The sequence below is a fragment of the Gavia stellata genome, chromosome 4, assembly GCF_030936135.1.
Source record: "Gavia stellata isolate bGavSte3 chromosome 4, bGavSte3.hap2, whole genome shotgun sequence".
Taxonomy (NCBI): domain Eukaryota; kingdom Metazoa; phylum Chordata; class Aves; order Gaviiformes; family Gaviidae; genus Gavia; species Gavia stellata.
Genome location: NC_082597.1, coordinates 79085747 through 79106774, shown reverse-complemented (window position 1 = coordinate 79106774; position 21028 = coordinate 79085747). Strand labels below are relative to the sequence as shown.

The window sequence follows — 21028 nt, the reverse complement described above, 5'->3', positions numbered from 1 at the left end:
GCTCTCTTTAACTGCGAGAGGGGTTTATGGCAGACAAAAGAGGAATTGCAAAAGGTCTGCTACCAACAGCTGCTTCCAAAAAAGGAGCTCTGAGGAACTGCTCAGAATAATCTCAAATTTCCTCTGACAAAGCCTTCTCCCTATAGAACTGCTGCGAGACTGGAGGGAGAAGCCAAAGGCGTCACACTTGGAAAGAGGTTGCTCCTGAACCTTCCCTAAGGACTTTTTCAGCTTGGAGACGGAAAACTGGACTCCAAACACGAATGTGGGATCATGAACAGAGGAGGAATTGCCAATTCACCAAAAAAAGATTTTAAAGATGTGCTTGCCCTCCTCTGATGGGTGAAGAGTAGAAAACCCAACATGTGCTAGCTCAATGGAGTAGTGAGGACCCCATGGGAGAGACTACAGTTCAGCCAATGGCCTTAATTCCAAATATTCGTCCTGGATGTCCTCTCTCTGTCCTAACAGTTCATGGCAGCAACTGCAAAAATAACTTGAGCATCGTAAGTGTTTACTGGATACGAACTTAGAGGAACAGAAAGTCATAAATTTCAGTGCACAATAAAAGAAAGGGGAATAAAATTGTGACTAAAAGTTTTGCCTACAACCAAAACTCGCCTGGTTATTCAAAGAAAGATTTTTAATACCTAAAAGCAGCATCTGACAGCAAGAAAGCCCAGCCAAGAGAAATAAAGACACGTGGCATTCACTTTTTATTCGGTGTAATACGAAACCGGATGCTCCAGCTGAGACACAAGGTGGTAGGCAGGAATTAAGTAATATTTTTAACTTTAAAAATAAGAACATCTTAATTTCAGTCATTTGTGAGTCCAGCAGTGAGCATAACCTCCTGGAAGAAGAATCGTTTGTATTTCGGCTCAGCCATATAATGCCGTAAGTCGCTTAAAAATGGTTGCTGTGCACTTTGTTAGTTGTGGCGCAAGGGACCCAAATCCTTACAACAGAGTACTGGCTCTGTTGCAAATACCGCTGCTATGTAAATTCGTTTAAGCAATCCTAGTGGTATGTACTTCAGTGAGAGCTGAACTACAGCTCCAAATTTTCAATGAATTGCTGACAAAATATTTTTTCTACAGTCCAGCCAGAGAGGCGTCCAAAGCTTAGCTTCGACTTCGTAAGAAAAGGGACAGAAATCTTTTTATGCACTTTTACATTATTGTATCTCATGCATACTCTTCCATATCAGAAAGTAACATAGTTCCTTGATGACAGGAAAAAAAAAAAAAAAGTGCTTTAGTAATAAACCAAGAATTCGTTCAAACCAGGAAGATTATATGCAATGACAAAAAATGGACACCAAAGCAAAAGCAGCAATACACCGGAGTCCAAACTTATTCTAAACATATCCTCAAAACAACTCTGGCTGTCTTTCACACACCTAATTGAAAAAAACCGCAAGTCATTCAACATCCAAAAATGTTTTAGAAACAGAGGTCTCTAATGAAAGAATAGCTAATACCAGCATAAGGCACAGGCAAAGCTACACAATTACAAAAGCTGTCCTAAAGAGACAGCATTACTACATGTAAGGAACCACATGTAAAGAACACCACTGACACAAGGACAAAGCTTAGCTTTTCACTTATCGTTGTCAAAAAATGTTCTTATATTCAAGACAAGAATCTTCAGGTTTCATCAGCCAAAGTAAACAACATTCCTTTTATCAAAATAAGAAATCCTGTTTACTGTCCAGCTTTTCTGTTCACAGCGAAGTGTATGTCAGGAAGCCATTTCTGGACACTGCCTGCTCTGTCTGATCACCGGAACAGAGCAGCGCTTTACGCTAGTAAATGGAGAGCAGTGAAAAGTTTGCAACAGTTTTCCTACAGCAAATAGATGCAACACGGCTGGCATCAGTAGAGCTTTCCCCTAAATTCAGAGAACCGGCAGAGAATACTGCTCGAGTAGGGAGGACACAAGAAAGTCAGCACAAAAGCTGGCTAGCTTGCTTCCCGCTGCTCAGCAATAGGCAAGAAAGCAAGCAACAGGAGGTATCATCATTACATTACACAATTGCATCCATCCACATTTATCTCACAGTAGAAGGATTAGTGCTAATAAAAGAAACGGGCTTTCAGACTCAAGACTACCCTCAAATCAAACCAATTCTTATATTCTAGAAAAAAAGAGAAAACTATTTGGACTGGGAGGTTCAGCTGAGTGACATTAGGTGCAATATTCGTAAACACTCTTACAATATGTGCTTTACAAATGAAGAAATGATAGAAAAATGCAAAGAAGAATCTGAGATACAAGCTGCAGGTACCTTGTGAAATGCAGTCAGTTATTCATAGGATTAAGTGAATATCCTCTGTTAATTAAAGCTAAAGTAAGAATGACTTGTTGCCTATGAAATACATGCTGTGTTAATACTGCCAAGATAACAAGAAAAAAACTCTTGAAAATTTGGAAAAAAAAAAAAAGGGGAAAGAAAAATCATAACCAAAACCAGAAAAAAAAAAAGACTGTTTGAATCAGTATTGCTTAAGGAGTGGTACACACTAGCAGATTCCCATTGAAAATATGGAAAGTAAACCTCTTACACCAACTTTTTTTTTTTAAAAAAAAAACAAAAAAAGGATGTGAAAACGTTAGTTTCTTACCTCCCCCTCCGCAGCAAGCAGACCAAAGATACTACATGTATTCTAATATATAAATATCAGTTTCTTTCAGGATGGAAATCCCTTTAAAAAAAAATCTAATATGAAGAACGAATATATTTTGCCATTTAAATTAGCCTCAGCCATGACAAATATTATCTCACAATAATAACAGAGGAACATGAGGGAGAACCAGAGAGTAAATGTGTTTCTCGAGATGGGAGATATAAGAAATGGAGTACTAGAAGAACAACTGGAGTGAGTATCAAGAAACGGGGGGAAATAGGTATAAGATGAATCACAAAAAGGCTCTAGAGCTACAAAGAGACAGAAAAATCAGCCCCTTTCTAGCACGTAATTATCTTTTTCACTTTCAAAGTAATGCTGTTTGAATACCTATTCAATGCTTGATACTGCACTGTTGCAATACACTTTTTGGTTTAGCTTTTGCACTTGTGAATGCACTTTACCTGTGTTGACCTGAAAACAGTGCCAATGTTATTGAAAGTTTTCCATTTATAATTTGGTGCAAGACGACTGTATAAAATGCCAAGAAAATTATTCATTTTTTCTTTCAGTTGGGAAAACTGATAACGAGCTTTGAGACTTAACTAGCCAACGTTAAAGTACAATGAAAGAAAAACAAATGTATTCTTTTCTTAATGCCTGGAAGATATTCCAATGCTTTTTTGTATATTCCCTGCATGAGGAACTCAGCGTTCTGACAGGAATTAGAGGGCAAACATTCTACAACTGCCTTACGGCAGGACTAGGATTATTCTTTTCTACCAATCTCTTTTCCTTCAGCATGGTCTTATATCGTGTATAGAAGTTTGCCCCTTTTTAAAGGGTCTGAAGAGAGACCGCTTCCCACCCACATCAAACATCCATAGTGGAGGTAAGACATTTTCATCGTAACATCAACAGAATGCACTTCCAACTAGGAAGATCAGGGAAATTGATACCTCGGCATTTATTTGATGCTGCATTTATTCTGCAATTACCTTCAAAATATAAATTTAACACCATGACAACCTCTTCCAGCTCCCCCTGGCTTTCATATCTCAGTCAAAATACATTTCAGCAGATCTTCAATACATAAAGAAAATGAAGGATAATCAAGACAATTATCTGAAAAGCAATCTTTCACCATGTGTTTATATTGACAGATGCCAAAAACTAAAGACTCAATTTGTCACTTTTGAAATAGAAATCTAGTTGCCTGACCCTGAAACTTTAAGTTTGCTTTCTGAAAATTATTTATGTCCTAAGCAAATTGACCTGATTATGAAAAAAGTCCAGCCACAAACAAATTGTAAAGTCATTTTTTCAGTACAAAAGCAAACTATTAAATGACATTTGCTTTTCATTCAATCATCTTAACTCTGTTTAGAGAGTTTCCAAATAACTAGTAAAACCCTGACAATTCTTCTTAATTAGATTTTTAATTTAAATATGGCATTCAAAAGAATGCTACAAAACCATACAAACTATCCTTTTTTTTCTCTTTGGAATGCATCATATAACAATCAACTGAACGTGTATCCTTGCTGATGCAGGGCAGAACATTTCTCAAATGCGTAACTGACAACAATATTTACAAGAATGGCCATTAGCAAAAAATATAAAAGTTCAATGGAATAAAACCACTGCTTAGGTGCTCTTAAAAGTATGAAAATGAAACATGCAAGATTCACAAACAAAATGTCTTCTCTGTTTTGGTATAAAAACAATTGCATGTCACAGTGGACAACAGATTTGTAAAAAAAAAAAAAACCAAACGCCAAAAACGCCCACATTTTATGTAGTACTCACAAGCATTGTTCATACAGGTCTTCCTAGCATGACCCAATAACCAAAGTCTGTAAGACTATATTCTGCGTTAACTTTACTTCAAAAATTTCCACAAACCAGCATAAATTAGTTTGCATTCTAGAACACTGCTTCATTTAAAAAAGCCAACCAAACAAACATTTTAAAATTCCTGCCTATATCCTCAACAAAAAAGTAGTCTTATTTCAGCAGAAATCAGAACAGACAGTGAAAGTATGATGAAAGTTATCCCTATACCAAATTACTAACTTCTAAATAGACCTTCATTTACTACTTAGCAGTGTCACAAATTTAGACATTTTAATACAGAGATTTACACTCGAAAAACACCGGGGGGGGGGGGGGGGGGGGGGGGGATGGGTGATAAATCTAAAGATACATACGACCACTCAGACTCCAGCTGCTCTTTGTAGACTTTCAAGACATGAAGAGCCACCGTCAAATTCCCAGGATCCAGTAGTTCTCTCACTTTCTCTGAATTAAGGCAGGGTGAACAGGACCATACAACAATAGGCAACAATTTTCTCATCGCTGTATGTTAGGCATGTCCTTCAAGAGAAAATAAGGAGTTAAGAGATTAAATTAAAACTGACCCTAGAAAAACAGACTAGTGGCATTCAGCTAATTAAGTTGTTCTTCTTTGCTGTCTTTTAGAGATCACGAGTTTGTCGTCACCTCAGAGGGATAGAAGTCATCTGCAAAGAAAAACATCCAACTCCTAGCTGAAGGTCAAACTTAAGAGGCAATTTACAAAACTAATGCTAAATTGGCGCTAACTGAAGATCTAGAAATCGAGTGAAACCATAATAATCATCTGCTTCTATTATCATAAGGTCTTTCTACATCCAGTGCTGACAAATGAGCTCCAAAACCACCCTCAGAATGATTATCAAATTGAATGAATGTGCCTTTTTTACTAGCTCACTATGAAAAATTTGGCCAAAACACATCCACAATATTGTCATGTGTCTGCACAAAATCGTTTATGTAATATTTCATTACACATATGGCCTCAAACCTCCAGGAAGATATTTTGGTGAGGTTAGGAGGGTGGTAAAAGAATTGGAAGACACAAAGATTAAAGTCACTTTTGTAGATTTCATCTGTTCCACAAATATTGACAGGTCTGCACAGAAGCAAAATGAATAACGAAAAAGCTATGTTTTGGAAATTAGTATAACTACTTGAAAACACCTCTGAAATAAAGCTTATGTTTCAACATAAAAATTTGAAAGAGAGTTTTCTTCCAGTTTCTGTTAAATGAAATCAATTTACTGTTAGTTCAGAACAAGCAGATTTTTAAAGGTCCTGACCCCTGTGGCTGACTAACAAAAAAAACATCTACAGGATATGGTCTCAACTGTCCTGTTCTCACCAAAGTTATTTTTCAAAGCTTCATGGTGCTAGTAGAGGCACAACTAACATGTACAAAAGATTTGAATATAACCACAGAAATTACATTAGAAAAAAACCCGCATCCAAACTTACAAGAAGAGATCTGGGAAAGCACACTTCCAAATGCTATTCTGGGAATCTCCATTTCCTGCTGCAATGTTTCCAAGAAACTGGAGACTACAACGAAGTGCTGAAAAAAACACAGAAAAATATATTAACAGGAATTCAGAGACACTAACAAATTTCTTAAATTACAAACTTCAATATTACATCTGTATGCTACAGAATCCATCTCAGTTAAGCTTTGGGTGCAGTATTTCACTGCTGCTGTACATAAATACTTGCATGTTCTCTTTTAATGCAAATAATTTTACAAAGTATTCTAGAATCATACCCAAAACACATACTTTTTTTTCTTCAGTTAGACTTACATGAATACCAAACATTGGTTATTAGTGATTACAAGAACTAATTGACTCTGTCAAGGTTTAAGACAGATTGAAATCAGTGAAAGCTTGGAGCTACTGTTAGCACAAAGTGAAGCAGACCCATGCTGAACCCGTGGCTGCCACATGGCAGTGGCCATTTGGCCTCTTCCGGATCTGAGGTGGCTTTCTTCCTCGTATTAAATTAGCACAAGTAGGCTGCCTGTCATCACCTTAACTCTGCAAGAGCAGCTCTGCCTGCTACTAAGACAGCTCCCCAGGCACCCTCCCTAAGCTGGCCAGAGACAGCTTGAAAGTTTTGTTGCAGCAGATACAGCCAAGAGGACTGAATCCGTTCCCTCGCTACCCACATTAAATTCTATTTAGCTGGACAAATCATTATATAATATGATGATGTGCTCAATACTTTCTGATTTCTATCCCAGAAAAATTAAAGCCAGTACTCCAAGTAACTTTGCCTCCACTTTTAACACTGATTTCTGCCATAATATGGCAGATTTCTACTATTACTACACAAGATTTATTCCAGCCTCCTCTCAATACAGACTTAAAATATGGGAAGATGATATTTCATCATAGAAGTTAATATACTAGAGCCTGCTAGAAGATGTAAATTCATGAAAAACAAAAGAATGAACCCACACACCTCACAAAATTAAAACACCTTTTTTGGTCCTATGGACAGCTCTCTATAGCCTTGCCCTTATTAATAGGTTGGCAAAGAAACTTGAAATTAAATGTTAAAATACAGTTTAACAGATACTACAAACAACAGCCTATTACAGATGGAGGTGGCTGACACTGCCAGGTTCTGAAAAATCTAAAATTAGGTCTCTTTGCAAGGTGCTGTGCCAGCTGGCAGCCAGATTTCCTACAGAGGTCTGAGCATATGTCCTCTTGGGAACAAAAAGAAAGCAAGTCTAATATGAAGTCACTTGGGCTTAAGGAATAGAACTTTTTTTTCCAGTTATATTTTTTAAGCCCAAAATATGTACGCCCTCTCCATAATGCATTTTGAATCATCTTCTCCTTTATGCTTTAGTTCTTAAGATCTCTGTTCTCTCTCCCTGCACATGTGCACTTTTTTATTATTTTCTGCCCATCATTATGTTTCCGCTTCTCCCATCTGTCTGGTTCCCATCCTGCTGACTCAGAATTTTTCTGAAGGACAGCAAGCATGGGCACGCTACTCTTCTAGCAGACTTATTATGGAAATACTTCCCTGCTAGAAAAAACTAACAAGGCAGTAAACCCTAGGAACAAGGTACCATTTCTCTTGGTGAACTCCCTACCTACTCTACTATGAGAAAGATCTCTCAAAGAGACATAAGGTTGGATGATCATGCTCCAATTTTCACCTGAAATTTGCTTGACCCTTTTCAGTTATCAATTACACTTTGGTCGTTAGACACTAGGCTGTCAAAAAAATACTACGGACTAGGAAAAAAGAAGTTAAAAGATAAAGTTGCCATTCTCACTGTAACAATGATGAAATGCTATGAACACATTTGCAGTATGATAATAAGTATCTACAAATTCTCCATTAATCACACACTGGAGTCTTTAATATTTGTGAAAGCAGCCAACACTGTCCTTGTTCAACTGTGATGTCCTGAACAAGCAAGAAGGATCCAGGAAAAGGTCACGATTCTGTGGATATACCATGGAAAAAAACAGTTTTATTTGAAAGTGCTTGTTTTTAACTAGTAATGGTTAACATTTTTCTTTTAATTAGAGGACACAAATCAATTTATGGGCAAGCAGATAATCTGTGAGACAAAAGCAACTGTATCTATTCACAACTAAGCAGAAAAAGAAGATGTCTTGATAATGCAACATTGCCCCATGCAAGTAATCTCACGTGATGAATCTCAGCAATTCCAAAGAAAGACGTGATTCTACAAACACCTGAGGTAATTGAGCTACACCAGGAGTACGGATTACACACAACAAGACCTAGCTCACAATCTCTCCAATCAATTCATGTGCTCTGTCACGACTACACTCCAACTGCTGCACTGCTTCTGCAGTGCTTGAACTACTTTTGCCTTAAAAAAAAGTAATTTATATTACAAAAAAATATAACTCATTTCAGAGTACTGAATGTGATCATTGTGCCAGGTCAATGACATATGCCAAATATGGTTAGTGTAATGGAGTGTGAATACTCACGTTTTGGCTTCTATGATCATGGATCTACCTTGGAGACCCTGGGTCTGCTGGGAGCTGATGAGATTCACCTGATGAAGTGGGACAAGATGGTCTTCACCAACAAGCTGGACAGACTTATACGGTGAGACCCCACCTGGAATACCTGTCCAGCTCTGCGGTCCCCAGTACAAGACAGATATAGACCAGCTAGAGCGAGTCCAGAGGAGGGCCACAAAAATGGCCAAAGGGCTGGAACACCTCTCCTGTGAAGAAAGGCTGAGAGAGTTGGGGTTGTTTGGCCTGGAGAAGAAAAGGCTCCTGAGAGACCATATTGCAGACTTTCAATATATAAAGGGGTCTTATAAAAGTGGTGGAGAGAGACTTTTTACCAGGGCCTGCAGTTACAGGACAAGGGGCAACGGTTTTAAACTGAAAGAGGGTAAGTTTAGACTGGATGTAAGGAAGACCTTTTTTTATGACGAGGGTGGTGAGGCACGGAAACAGGTTGCCTAGAGAAGCTGTGGAGGCCCCATCATTAGAAGTGTTCAAGGTCAGACTGGATGAGGCTTTGAGCAACTCGATTTAGTGGAAGACATCCCTGCCCATGGCAGGTGGGTTGGATTAGACGATCTTTAAAGGTCCCTTCCAACCCAAACCATGCTATGATTCTATGTGCCATGTCCAGCAGTCTCAGATGGAAAGTCAATGATGAAAAGGGACAAACAGCATTAACAGTCATTGTAGCCCCACAACTAGGGCAGCTCATCACAGTATGTTCTCTGAATCACATCACAGTAGTATCTGTGTGGTTATGCTTAAAAAACCAAACACTCCTCCCCCCGACAAAACTCCACAGGTGCACCTGGTGGTCTTGGAGTATGCAAATGTCTCACATGCAGTGCTTCTCTCCAAAGATGATTCCAGGTAAAACGTAATAGCCTAGCACCAAGTTACCAAGTGACAGTGAATTTTGATATAAGCATTGGAAATTCATGCTTTGGTATTTATGCTTTAAAAAAGAAACCCCAAAAAAATCCAACCAGAGCTGTTAATTCACAGCAAGGTATGCATGTGTTAAAAATGCAAACAATGCTACAATAGAAATGAAGTATTGCATTTCCAACTATGGAAGTCTCTTCTTAGCATTCAGTTTCCATGTTTCTCTTTTTTGTTTTACCTTTATTGGACTTGACTGCTGCAACACATGATTCATGATTCAGCTATGCTTAGAAATCTGTAGAATAACAGATACTGCTTTTCTCATCACCAACAATTTCATTGTCCTTACAGCAAAAGCAAGAAAATCTAGAAGCTGATTAAGACAGACTTCATTGCACAGTATACCAGCTGAAACCATTTTGACATCCATTCAATAAGCCATGTGCTTTCTGAAAAGAGGAAGGAAAAAAAAAAGAAAAGAAAGAGGGGGGGGGAAAGGGGGGAAAAGAAAGTGGGGGGGGGGAAAAGAAAAGAAAGTGGGGGGGGGAAAAAGAAAAGAAAGTGGGGGGGGGGAAAAGAAAAGAAAGTGGGGGGGGGAAAAAGAAAAGAAAGTGGGGGGGGAAAAAGAAAAGAAAGTGGGGGGGGAAAAAGAAAAGAAAGTGGGGGGGGAAAAAGAAAAGAAAGTGGGGGGGGAAAAAAGAAAAGAAAGTGGGGGGGGAAAAAAGAAAAGAAAGTGGGGGGGGGAAAAGAAAAGAAAGTGGGGGGGAAAAAAGAAAAGAAAGGGGGGGGAAAAAGAAAAGAAAGGGGGGGGAAAAGAAAAGAAAGGGGGGGGAAAAGAAAAGAAAGGGGGGGGAAAAGAAAAGAAAGGGGGGGGAAAAGAAAAGAAAGGGGGGGGAAAGAAAAGAAAGGGGGGGGAAAAGGAAAAGAAAGGGGGGGGAAAAGAAAAGAAAGGGGGGGAAAAGAAAAGAAAGGGGGGGAAAAGAAAAGAAAGGGGGGGGAAAAGAAAAGAAAGGGGGGGAAAGAAAAGAAAGGGGGGGAAAGAAAAGAAAGGGGGGGAAAGAAAAGAAAGGGGGGGAAAGAAAAGAAAGGGGGGGAAAGAAAAGAAAGGGGGGGGAAAGAAAAGAAAGGGGGGGAAAGAAAAGAAAGGGGGGGGAAAGAAAAGAAAGGGGGGGGAAAGAAAAGAAAGGGGGGGAAAGAAAAGAAAGGGGGGGAAAGAAAAGAAAGGGGGGGAAAGAAAAGAAAGGGGGGGGAAAGAAAAGAAAGGGGGGGAAAGAAAAGAAAGGGGGGGGAAAGAAAAGAAAGGGGGGGGAAAGAAAAGAAAGGGGGGGGAAAGAAAAGAAAGGGGGGGGAAAGAAAAGAAAGGGGGGGGAAAGAAAAGAAAGGGGGGGAAAAGAAAAGAAAGGGGGGGAAAAGAAAAGAAAGGGGGGGAAAAGAAAAGAAAGGGGGGAAAAAGAAAAGAAAGGGGGGAAAAAGAAAAGAAAGGGGGGGGAAAAAGAAAAGAAAGGGGGGGAAAAAGAAAAGAAAGGGGGGGAAAAGAAAAGAAAGGGGGGAAAAAGAAAGAAAGGGGGGGAAAAAGAAAAGAAGGGGGAAAAGAAAAGAAGGGGGGGAAAAGAAAAGAAGGGGGGGAAAAGAAAAGAAGGGGAAAAAAGAAAAGAAGAGGGGGAAAAGAAAAGAAAGGTAAAGAAAAGAAAGGGGAGGAAAAAAAAGAAAAGAAAGGGGAGGAAAAAAAGAAAAGAAAGGGGAGGAAAAAAAGAAAAGAAAGGGGAGGAAAAAAGAAAAGAAAGGGGAGGAAAAAAGAAAAGAAAGGGGAGGAAAAAAAGAAAAGAAAGGGGAGGAAAAAAAGAAAAGAAAGGGGAGGAAAAAAAGAAAAGAAAGGGAGGAAAAAAAGAAAAGAAAGGGGAGGAAAAAAAGAAAAGAAAGGGGAGGAAAAAAAGAAAAGACTATTTCACTTTTTTCCCTGAAAATTTAAAGATCTTTATGAAGCTAAAAATAATTGTCAACCACTCTTTCCAGCTGCAGTAGCTAGTATTTGGGAAATAAAACTATAAAAAAGTATGTCTTTTCCATAGGACTGATTTATTTAACATCTTAAGTCCACTTCCTAGCTGCTGGTGTCTATAAGCACTGACTTTTAACAAAGTAGCTATCAGCACAGCTAAATTTTAATTTTAGAAAAAAAGTTACGCTGTGTGTGGTCAACATTTTTTATCTGATGGTCAACTGCTGTGAAATTACATGTACTAAGATGTAACTTCTGATATACAGATCGACCCTAGAGCTGAAGAAATTCCCCCCTCCCCCCTTTGAGATTTCAATGGTTCCTATAAAAGCAGGATTGTTCTTTAGCAAACGCAAATACTCAGATTACATGTTGCTTTCACAACCAGCTGCAATGGGTTATGGAGAATTTTCTAGGTCCTACAAAAATAACCTCTTTATACAATGGTGGCAACGTGTACAAGGGGAAAGCACTGACTCTCCTCCTAATGAATTTTGGTACCTAAATGTTTGTCTACATGTAAACTGATCTTTTCGAGTCGCTCAATGCCACCCATGGCAAAAGGTGAGGCAGCTGGTATTACTTTATGGGGCCTGCATGAGGATGGCTTAAATACACCCCAGCAGTTCAGTACCTTCAAGATCACAGCTCCATTTGTTCCTTTCAGTCTCTTATGATCACACAATAACTGAACCAAGCTCTAGTGCACACTTTTCATTTAAACAATTAATATTGCAGTACTACCCAGATGGTCTGAAGGACACACATGAACCTTTCACAGGCCTAACCCTGCATCATGCTCCTCATGAAGACGTAATTTCAGTGGCATTTGCAGAATCAGATTGTGTATTAGATGAAAACTTAAATCTTTGAAGTTATTAGAGCAAAGATCTTAAGCATTATGATTTAAAAAAAGCAATCCATTGTTTGCTTCTGCTCCACATGGTTAGGTGATAATATTTAAAAAAAAAAAAAAAAGATTAAAGTTCCAGTACTGATTGTCAGAAGAGTTTATCGCTGGGTAAGCCTCTATCAACAAGATTAACTGCTATTTGCTCCCCCCCAAGTATCTTTCCTGATTAGATTGCTACACACAACCATTATGTTATTATGCAACATATACACTACAGCAAAATATTATTTAAAAGTTTATATTAATACACATTTTTACGTCTTCCTTACAGAACATGAGTTTTTTTCCTGGTGGGTAATCAGACTTACCTTTCAAGTTCCTACTAGAGTTTCTTTAGTCAAGAACATGAGCCCATGAACTTGCTCACCAATCACTTCAAAAAACCTTGACCTCAGATGCAGAGGCTTACAACAGTCACAAGAAGATACTTCCATTCTTTTTATTTGGGGCAGACAACACAGAGATAGTTATAAGTACAGTCCTTTGCCTTTACTGGAGTTACATAGAGATATAAAATAAATCCACCAAAGCATGTATGAAGCTGTACAACATCACTTGCCAGACTGCAAACATAAGGCTAGCAAAGTTGCATATACCTCTTTAATGCTCTGCTAACCAAAGACATAGCTGGTATGCTCCCTCTTATACTGGGGGCATGCACAAAGGTTTACAACTACTCAGACCAAATCACAGCCTCCCAACAGCCTGTACACCTTTTAAGTCACCTGTGAGCTTTGCAAATCTAAATTGTGGACTGCGAGCCATTACACAGACCACCTTTGGTTGGTTGTAAACAATGGCAGAATGTTTTTGTGATATATTGCCATCCCTGGAAAAATAAAACCTTCAACTCAGCATAAGGTGTAGACCTCTATTACTATAAAATGTTAGTTTCCACCACTATCATCCGGTCATTGACTTGTTTCCTTGTGGCTGCAAGTTAAAGCAACTTCCAGTCATAAAAAGAGTTATTTGCCTCTTCACCACCATGAATCATACCACAAATACTGATGAAAATGTATTTTCCTTGGAAAACAGTCTGTCTAGACTACTCAAATTGAATCTACAATACATATATGGGCTCTGTCATTTAAAGTTATTAAAATAGTGCTTAGTATTTTATTTCTCTAAATAAAATGAATGTCTAGTTACCGATTATATTTCCACCTTGATCATACTGCACTTGCTGCAGTGCAGACTAGTAACCCATTTTTACCATCTGTGGAATACCAAGAATGTTGTGTTTAATAAGTTTCTCTTCCCACTCCTCATCTCCTCCGCCTCCAAAATAAAGTAACACTCTTGATTTTTTTTTCCTTCCCTTCAGAAATGCCAACTCTAATATTAACAGAACATTATGTACAGTGCGTGGACAACCATTCTGTCCTCGGAAGATAAACATCTAGTCAAAACATCAACACTTTGTTCTTAATAAAAAGGAGAATTTGACTCAAAGACAAGAAAAATCCCCACCAAGCTATTAAAAATGTGGAGTTACAAGTGAATTAGAAGGGAACTGGAAGAAACCATCAGACCACTCCTCAAATTAGCTGCTGATGCAAATTAAGTTCCAATGAGATCTCATAATGGTAGATTCGAAAAAATTTATTTGTGCATTTCCTAGGAAAAGAGTCAGTTTGACAGCCCACTGCCCAACATGAGATCAGTTTCAGACTGATTCCAATTCATACAACATTAGCAATGCTTATTAAATACAGAAATAGGACCGTTTTCTTTATTTTCTGGTATTTTAATTGCATTGTTTTATTTTTAGAAAGTAAACATCATAAGTGTGTAAGTTCTTTAATAAATTATCTATTAAAGTCTAAAGGCATAACAAATGGGAGCCCTGTTATATCCCCACAAGTAGCAAAAACACATGCCTGAGATTACTCTCCTATGTGAAGTAAAACACATGTAAGTGCTTGCAGACTTGGGAACTGCATTTATAAGCTTCCTGCATGCATTAGGATGTAAAATCTTTTTCTTGAACCAACCTAAAAGTTGAGCCTAAATCTAGCAGACAATGTCTCTTTAAAAGATCCAGGTCTAGCAAAAATCAGCAAGTCTGAAGCACTGGCGAGTCTCAACCTGGACTTCAACCATGCCAGGAAACCAAGAAAAATAACAAAAAGGACTGGCCACCCACTATGTGTTATTCGTGGTATCTAACCATATGACATGATACCTTGTACAGGTCTGAAAAAAAGAGAAAAAAAGAAAATTATTAACATGTACAATACCAACTAAGATTATGAGCAAATTTCTCCAATTATTTTTGATGGCATACTGTGGATGTTGTTTCATTTAAACCAAAATTTCCACTGAATTGCTTATATTTTCCCTAGAAAAGCTAAATGATCATTTTCTGTAAGTCTGTGGAAAGGATATCAGACGACTTTTTTTTTTTCCCTTGGACTATTCATATTCTTTACCTGGCTAATAACGGATCATGCTCCTTTTGCAATAGGCAGAGATCAACAAGTAAACTTACTTTTAGTATTTTTACCTGCATATCCACATTAATATACAGCACCACTTTTAGCATCCACTTTTTTGGGCATTACCATTTATTTATTTTTTTATACCTTGTTACAGTTCCTTCCGTATTGCATATGATATACGTCCGGAGGATGGAAGAAAAGGAAAGATCTTGATGTCTCCTGGTACAAATCTTGTAACTTTTCCTTTCTACACTGCCAATACTCCCTAAAATTCTCACTGAGAAGTGAGGCATTTCTCTCCCAGCCCAAACCTGCTAGCAAAAAGGACAGTGCAGAATGGAAAAAAAGTCTTGTAGCTTGTGCCTGAAAAGCCACGGTTACAAATGGCCCCCTCCTTTTCTATCAGAACAATGCTTGTGTAACTTGGAGAGTCTGGAAGTTGTGTCATAGCAATGATAATCAAAAGGTTGGAAGAATGCCCTGGTGAACTTCTACATTAATTATAACTACTTGGATTTTGATCCAAACAGGTGACAGTTTACCCGAAGACAAGCAGATGCCTCACATTCTTCTCTTCGCCTGGATCTTCCTCCACTTCCTTTCCACCTCCTTCCAACTTCACTTTCCCTGGAGTAAGAACTATAGCACTCCTGGGCCTCCGTGGAAGGCTCTTTAGTAGGCACATTTCCTTTCAGAACATGTGAAAACAGCTAAGCTGCTTCTTCCTACATCAAATTTAGGATGCTCTGTCTTTAGGAAGCTCTCTGCATCAAAAGGTTTGTTTGCCCCATTCTTCCTACCTTGATCTTACGATCCTGACGCCCCTGCTGGGAAAAACAAAACCAACCTAGATCTGGTCATATCCCATAAGAACATAATGGAATCTGTACAATTATTTATCCTTTATCTCTTCTCCTTCATCACAGCCGTAAGACAGGTGTGCTGGTTTTGGCTGGGGTAGAGTTAATTTTCTTCATGGTACCTAGTATGGGGCTGTGTTTTGGATTTGTGCTGGAAACAAGTGTTGATACACAGGGATGTTTTAGTTACTGCTGAGCTGTGCTTACACAGAGTCAAGGCCTTTTCTGCTTCTCACACCACCCCACCAGTGAGTAGGCTGGGAGTGCACAAGAAGTTGGGAGGGGACACAGCCAGGACAGCTGACCCCAACTGACCAAAGGGATATTCCATACCATATGATGTCATGCTCAGCATATAAAGCTGGGGGAAGAAAGAGGAAGGGGGGGACGTTCAGAGTGATGGCATTTGTCTTCCCAAGTAACCGTTACACATGAATGGGCCCTGCGTTCCTGGAGATGGCTGAACACCTGCCTGCCGATGGGAAGTAGTGAATGAATTCCTTGTTTTGCTGTGCTTGCCTGCGTGGCTTTTGCTTTACCTGTAAAACTGTCTTTATCTCAACCCACGAGTTTTCTCACATTTACTCTTCCGATTCTCTCCCCCGTCCCACCTGGGGGGAGTGAGTGAGCGGCTGTGTGGGGCTTAGTTGCCAGCTGGGACTAAACCACGACAACAGGGAAGAAGCATGTGTCCTGCACTATGCCCATCATTGCCAATAACCACAGGATCTATTATAGACAGTAAATAATTGGCAAACCTGATTGATACCTGCCCTTTCCTGGCCAAAGTCTAGCAGCAGGTTATGAGATAAAGACTGGTTCCTCTTCCTGTCTTTGATGTAGAAGGAAGCTAGAAACAGCCACCGAGCAGCTGCTGGGAGGTAAGATGATCAGAATTATGATATTTGCCCTGTGCAGCTGCTGATTCAGCACACAATGTCAGAGCAAAGTAAAAACACCACAGCCTTTACATCAAAAGAAAAAGGCAGGCAACAAATTCTCCATCTGTAATCGAACAGAAATTTTTCTTTTCCCCACACCTTTACAGTCAACCAATGGTTGACCATCTTAAATCTACATATATTTCTGCAAGTTTTGATACACATGTATTTATGCAGATTAGAAACCTGCCTCATTATGAGTCTTGTTGGCATTATTTGCTGGTAGTGTAGGGGACAGTAAAGAGCAAGGAAAGAAGGAAGGAAGGAAAGGGCTTACAGAACACTGTATTTAAAGGTCCACAGAAATATAGGCATTACTGTTCATTTCAAGCCTCAACCAAAGTAACCAGAAACCATTCTAATTAAATAGACATCAGCAAACTCCCATTTCCTTTGTGCTCCAAGTGGATATCAGTCCACATTATAAAACCACTATGCATGTGTCATAAATCAGCAACATCTTGGCAGGCTGTACTAGAAAGTCTCCAAATTGCAGGAGCAAGGAAAAAAAACCAAAACAGCTATACACACTGCCTAAAAGCAGCATCATCAACTAGAAAAGGGAACCCTACAAGGCAGCCCATTGATCTACTGATTGTTACAACTTCAGGATATTAGCTCAGGTTAGTCTCTCTCCTAGAAGGAGAAAAATTATTTACATTGACTCTGAGACAGTCATGGCCTCTGTCTCCCAGTCCAGCAATCAAAAAATTTTTCCATGAGTACCATGGAAAGGACAGTTTTGATCATCAGTGCAACAAACATCAAACTGTTGGAAAGCAGCAGCTTTTTTGTCACTATTTCAAAATCTGCTTCTAGTGCCATCCATGTCATCAGTACCTGACAGGTGAACCTCATTAGGCAGGATCTGGTCTGTAGTTCAAATTGTACCTTAACAAACCGCTGCAAAAATACATTTTTATACTCACAGTCCACGGTAAATAAAGTAATTCAGCTCAGGACAGCTTCAGTCAGTCACTGCAGAAGCAACAGGACTCAAGCAGAGAATCAAAGCCAAGGTAGGAAAAAACTGCAATATCAAGAACCACTGGATTCAAACTCGGTAGGACATTTAGACCAGAGGTAGGAAAAGGTTTTAAAATAAGAGGGGAGTCTTCCGCAGGACTAACAAGGGATAAACACAGCAAGCTGGAGCTTACTATATTCGGACACAAGATCCTACAACTACAGTTCCCTATGGTATCAAGAGTCTAGTAATGATGATCCAGGCCCTGTTGGAAGCTGGAAGCCCCACTTCCCTCCTCCTTTTTTTTCCCCCCATTAAGCTAAGAAAATGTTGTATTTAAACAGTGTCCCTGGTCCTAAAGCTGCCCTTCTTCAATGGATCTGAACTTGCTCTCCTCAAACCTCACTCCACTCCAGATGTTATAAAAAGAAATTAAGGCATGTATGAAGTTTCCATATTAATACCAGAAGACACAGCCAAGCCATGTGCGCAAACACAGATGTGTCAGGCTGAAAACAATGGTAACACTGGCATTTACTCAAAATGACAGTTACTGCTGTACAACATAAATATAGTTTACTGTACTAACCACGCAGGGCACAGTTAGTTGTGCCTGTACGCACTGCACAAGATTCAAAGTGCGGGACTCTCAGTGCATGGAGCAAGAGTTAACCACTGCAGAGAGGGGCAGTACTACACACACAAGAGCTAAAGAGAATTCAGTGTTTGCTAACTTAGGACAATTAACCAGCTTGACTTGCCTTAGCCCAGATTTGGCTCTTTTCCTTCTGCTGACAGCTGAAAGAAGTGTAAAAGCTGGCTCCCTGTTTTGCAGTTTCTGAAAAAAGGCCAAGGACCTGGAACAATGACCTGAACCAAGGCCCATCCGAATCAGAGTCTTTCCACAGTCTTTAATGGATTTTGGACCAAACTATGTGGACATGCTTAGGAAGGGTGAAGCTTGCATAGCTGTAATCCTTGCTGTAGATGTTCTGAAGACAGACAGTTCATTAAAAAGCTGTGGCAATATTCACCAAAACACAGCACAGACAGAGCAGTTGTAAAGTTAAAACTGCAGTATAGGGCAGGACTGAAGTATTTTTACATCTGGTAACTTACCACTGCCCAGCAGCAAGAATGCCTAAGTCCTACCTGCACCATTAACTATCAAAGGGGCAACTGTCTATTGTTAGAAAGCCTCGTACTTGCTTCCTAGCATAGATGTTTCTGGGAGATGCTCACAGTCACCTTTCAAAAGCACCTAGACTCACTTTCAGTTAAAAAAAAAATAAAAATTAATGAGCTAAACACAAAGGAACAAAAAAAAAAAAACAAAAAAAACAAACAAACCAAACCAAAACCCTAATAACCCCAAATGGTACCAAGAGAACAAACCAATTACTTAAAACTTTCCTGTTTGGTAAAGTAGTAAAATGCTCTGAGCTATAATAATTAGGGGATAGCAAAACTCAAAAAAACACAGGATTTTCTTAAGCTATGGAAACATGAAACCAAAATCCCAATACAAGTGCAAATAGCAGTTTACTTCTACCAGATAGTATATCAACTGATTGTTAGGGCATACACTCTGAAAATGCTACAAAGACCATGAAAATCCCAATATTATTTTTACAGATTGGAAAAACACAAAGGCCAAAAACAACAGCAATAACTCAAATAAAAAACTCATGCTTATGTTTACATAAAAGTTTGATGAGTATAATATATTCGTCACACTCCCACAATTATTCCCTGAAAATACTATAAATATTATTTTGACAATGTAATTATAGTTTTTGCTTTAACAGTGGCAGCAAAGTACTGGCACCAATCCCCCATACAAAAAGCCTAGACAGACAAAGCAAAGATCACACGTGGAAACTGGCAACTCTTAAGATCAGGGCTGTCCCTTATTTATATGGCTAAAAAACCTGCTTAAATTAGCAACTGGTTTATTTAAGCTGTAAAACATAAGTAGTTTAATTATGCTAACAGAACGCAAAAGGAAACCCCAAATACAAAAATAAATGGAAGTGCAGCTTTTTAAATTTGCTTTTCTTCCAAGCACCTGAGGCATGCTCCTTTCATGCTGCTTTTTGGGATAACCCCATGGACTGTGGATCCATTCAGGAACTGCTCTCTCCCACTTCCTCTCCCTTGAAAGAAAAGCTAATATGAATATGAACTTAAATTGACAAATGTCACCTATTAACAGTTCATGATGTTTTGACTCTGTAGGCAAGTAAAATGGTTCAAGCTTTATAACCACTTACTCTCTCATTCCCCGTAAATCAGCACATAACATATGATTCGCACAACAAATCTGCAGTGTAATAATTTACAGTATTTGCTCACAAAAAACCCAAACCAACAACAACAAAACCAAAACAAAATAAAACCCCAACAAAACAGTTTGCCTCCTCCTCCAGAGATAAATATAGAGGGCACTGATGTGGGAAGAGAGGAAGGATTAACTTTCCTTCCTTAGTCCTGTTGGTTTAAATTTAGAAGCCATTGTGTTTGAGACTCTCCAGGATACAATTTAAATGTTACACCTTCTCCAACTGTAGTCACATTACAGTCAAATCCATATAACCAAGCCTGTGTGGAGACACTTGTTGTTCGGACAGCAAAAAAGACCTCTGTTTATAGGCAATAAAACTTAGCAATGGTTTCCCAAATCTATTGGGTGAGCTCTGGATATTCGCTCTGCTATGATGTCTGTCTAGTAAAAATTTACTGTTCCATCACACTTTCCAGGCATATTTTAAAATATTTATTTTTCACATATAAAACACAAGCAGTAATTTGGGAATGAAACCATTCAGTGCAACATGATTAAAGTACAAAAAGCAGTGAAAGCAGAATGCAAATTTTTTAAAGAATAAAACAGAAACATGAAAGATACTGAACAGGAAATAAGAGAGAAGCGCAAAAGGTAAGAGACAGACTCCTTTGGTCAATATTGGCATTCGTTAAAGAATACTTAGGTTCCATAGTTGACCACTCTGTTTCTCTTTCCTGTTAATTTAAAATACATTGCTGAATGACCAGTCATTCCAAATGATAAAGTAGAGAAAAAAAGAAAGTATCAAAACTAGGCCATATATAGTTATCCGCCTATGCCAGTACATAAGCTCTAAATGCCCCGATTTTCAAGCTAACTGGTTCTGCAAAGGTACCACTCAGATGCATTCTGAAAAGGTCTGAGTATTTAATTCTAGCTCATTTTCCTATTGCCAGGATATAGGCTTTTTAATGGGACCAAAACTAACAATCTCCCTGTTGCCATTGCCTTCTGGGGAAGAAAATAAATAAATAGATAGATAAATAAATATTGACAAGAATCAAGAAATGGTTAGGACACATGGCTGCCCATTTAAAAAAGCATAAAGGAAAATCAATTTAGTGTCCTTTGGCAGGGTTGAGAACGTCACCTTCCCCTGCTTTTCCATACCCTCAAAATTGGCCAGTCTTGGTTTTCCAGTGCAATTTCAATTTGCAAATGGTTGAGTG

The 21028-nt window shown here is 38.8% G+C and overlaps 1 protein-coding gene across 1 annotated transcript in view; it reads right to left on the bottom strand.

Moving 5' to 3' along the window:
- ATXN10 (ataxin 10) overlaps positions 1-21028 on the bottom strand; it is a 106464-nt gene that overhangs the window by 70135 nt on the left and 15301 nt on the right. Inside the window, 3 exon segments of the mRNA XM_059816780.1 lie at positions 4841-4944; positions 4946-5006; positions 5946-6042. Coding sequence (XP_059672763.1) covers positions 4841-4944; positions 4946-5006; positions 5946-6042 — 262 coding nt within the window.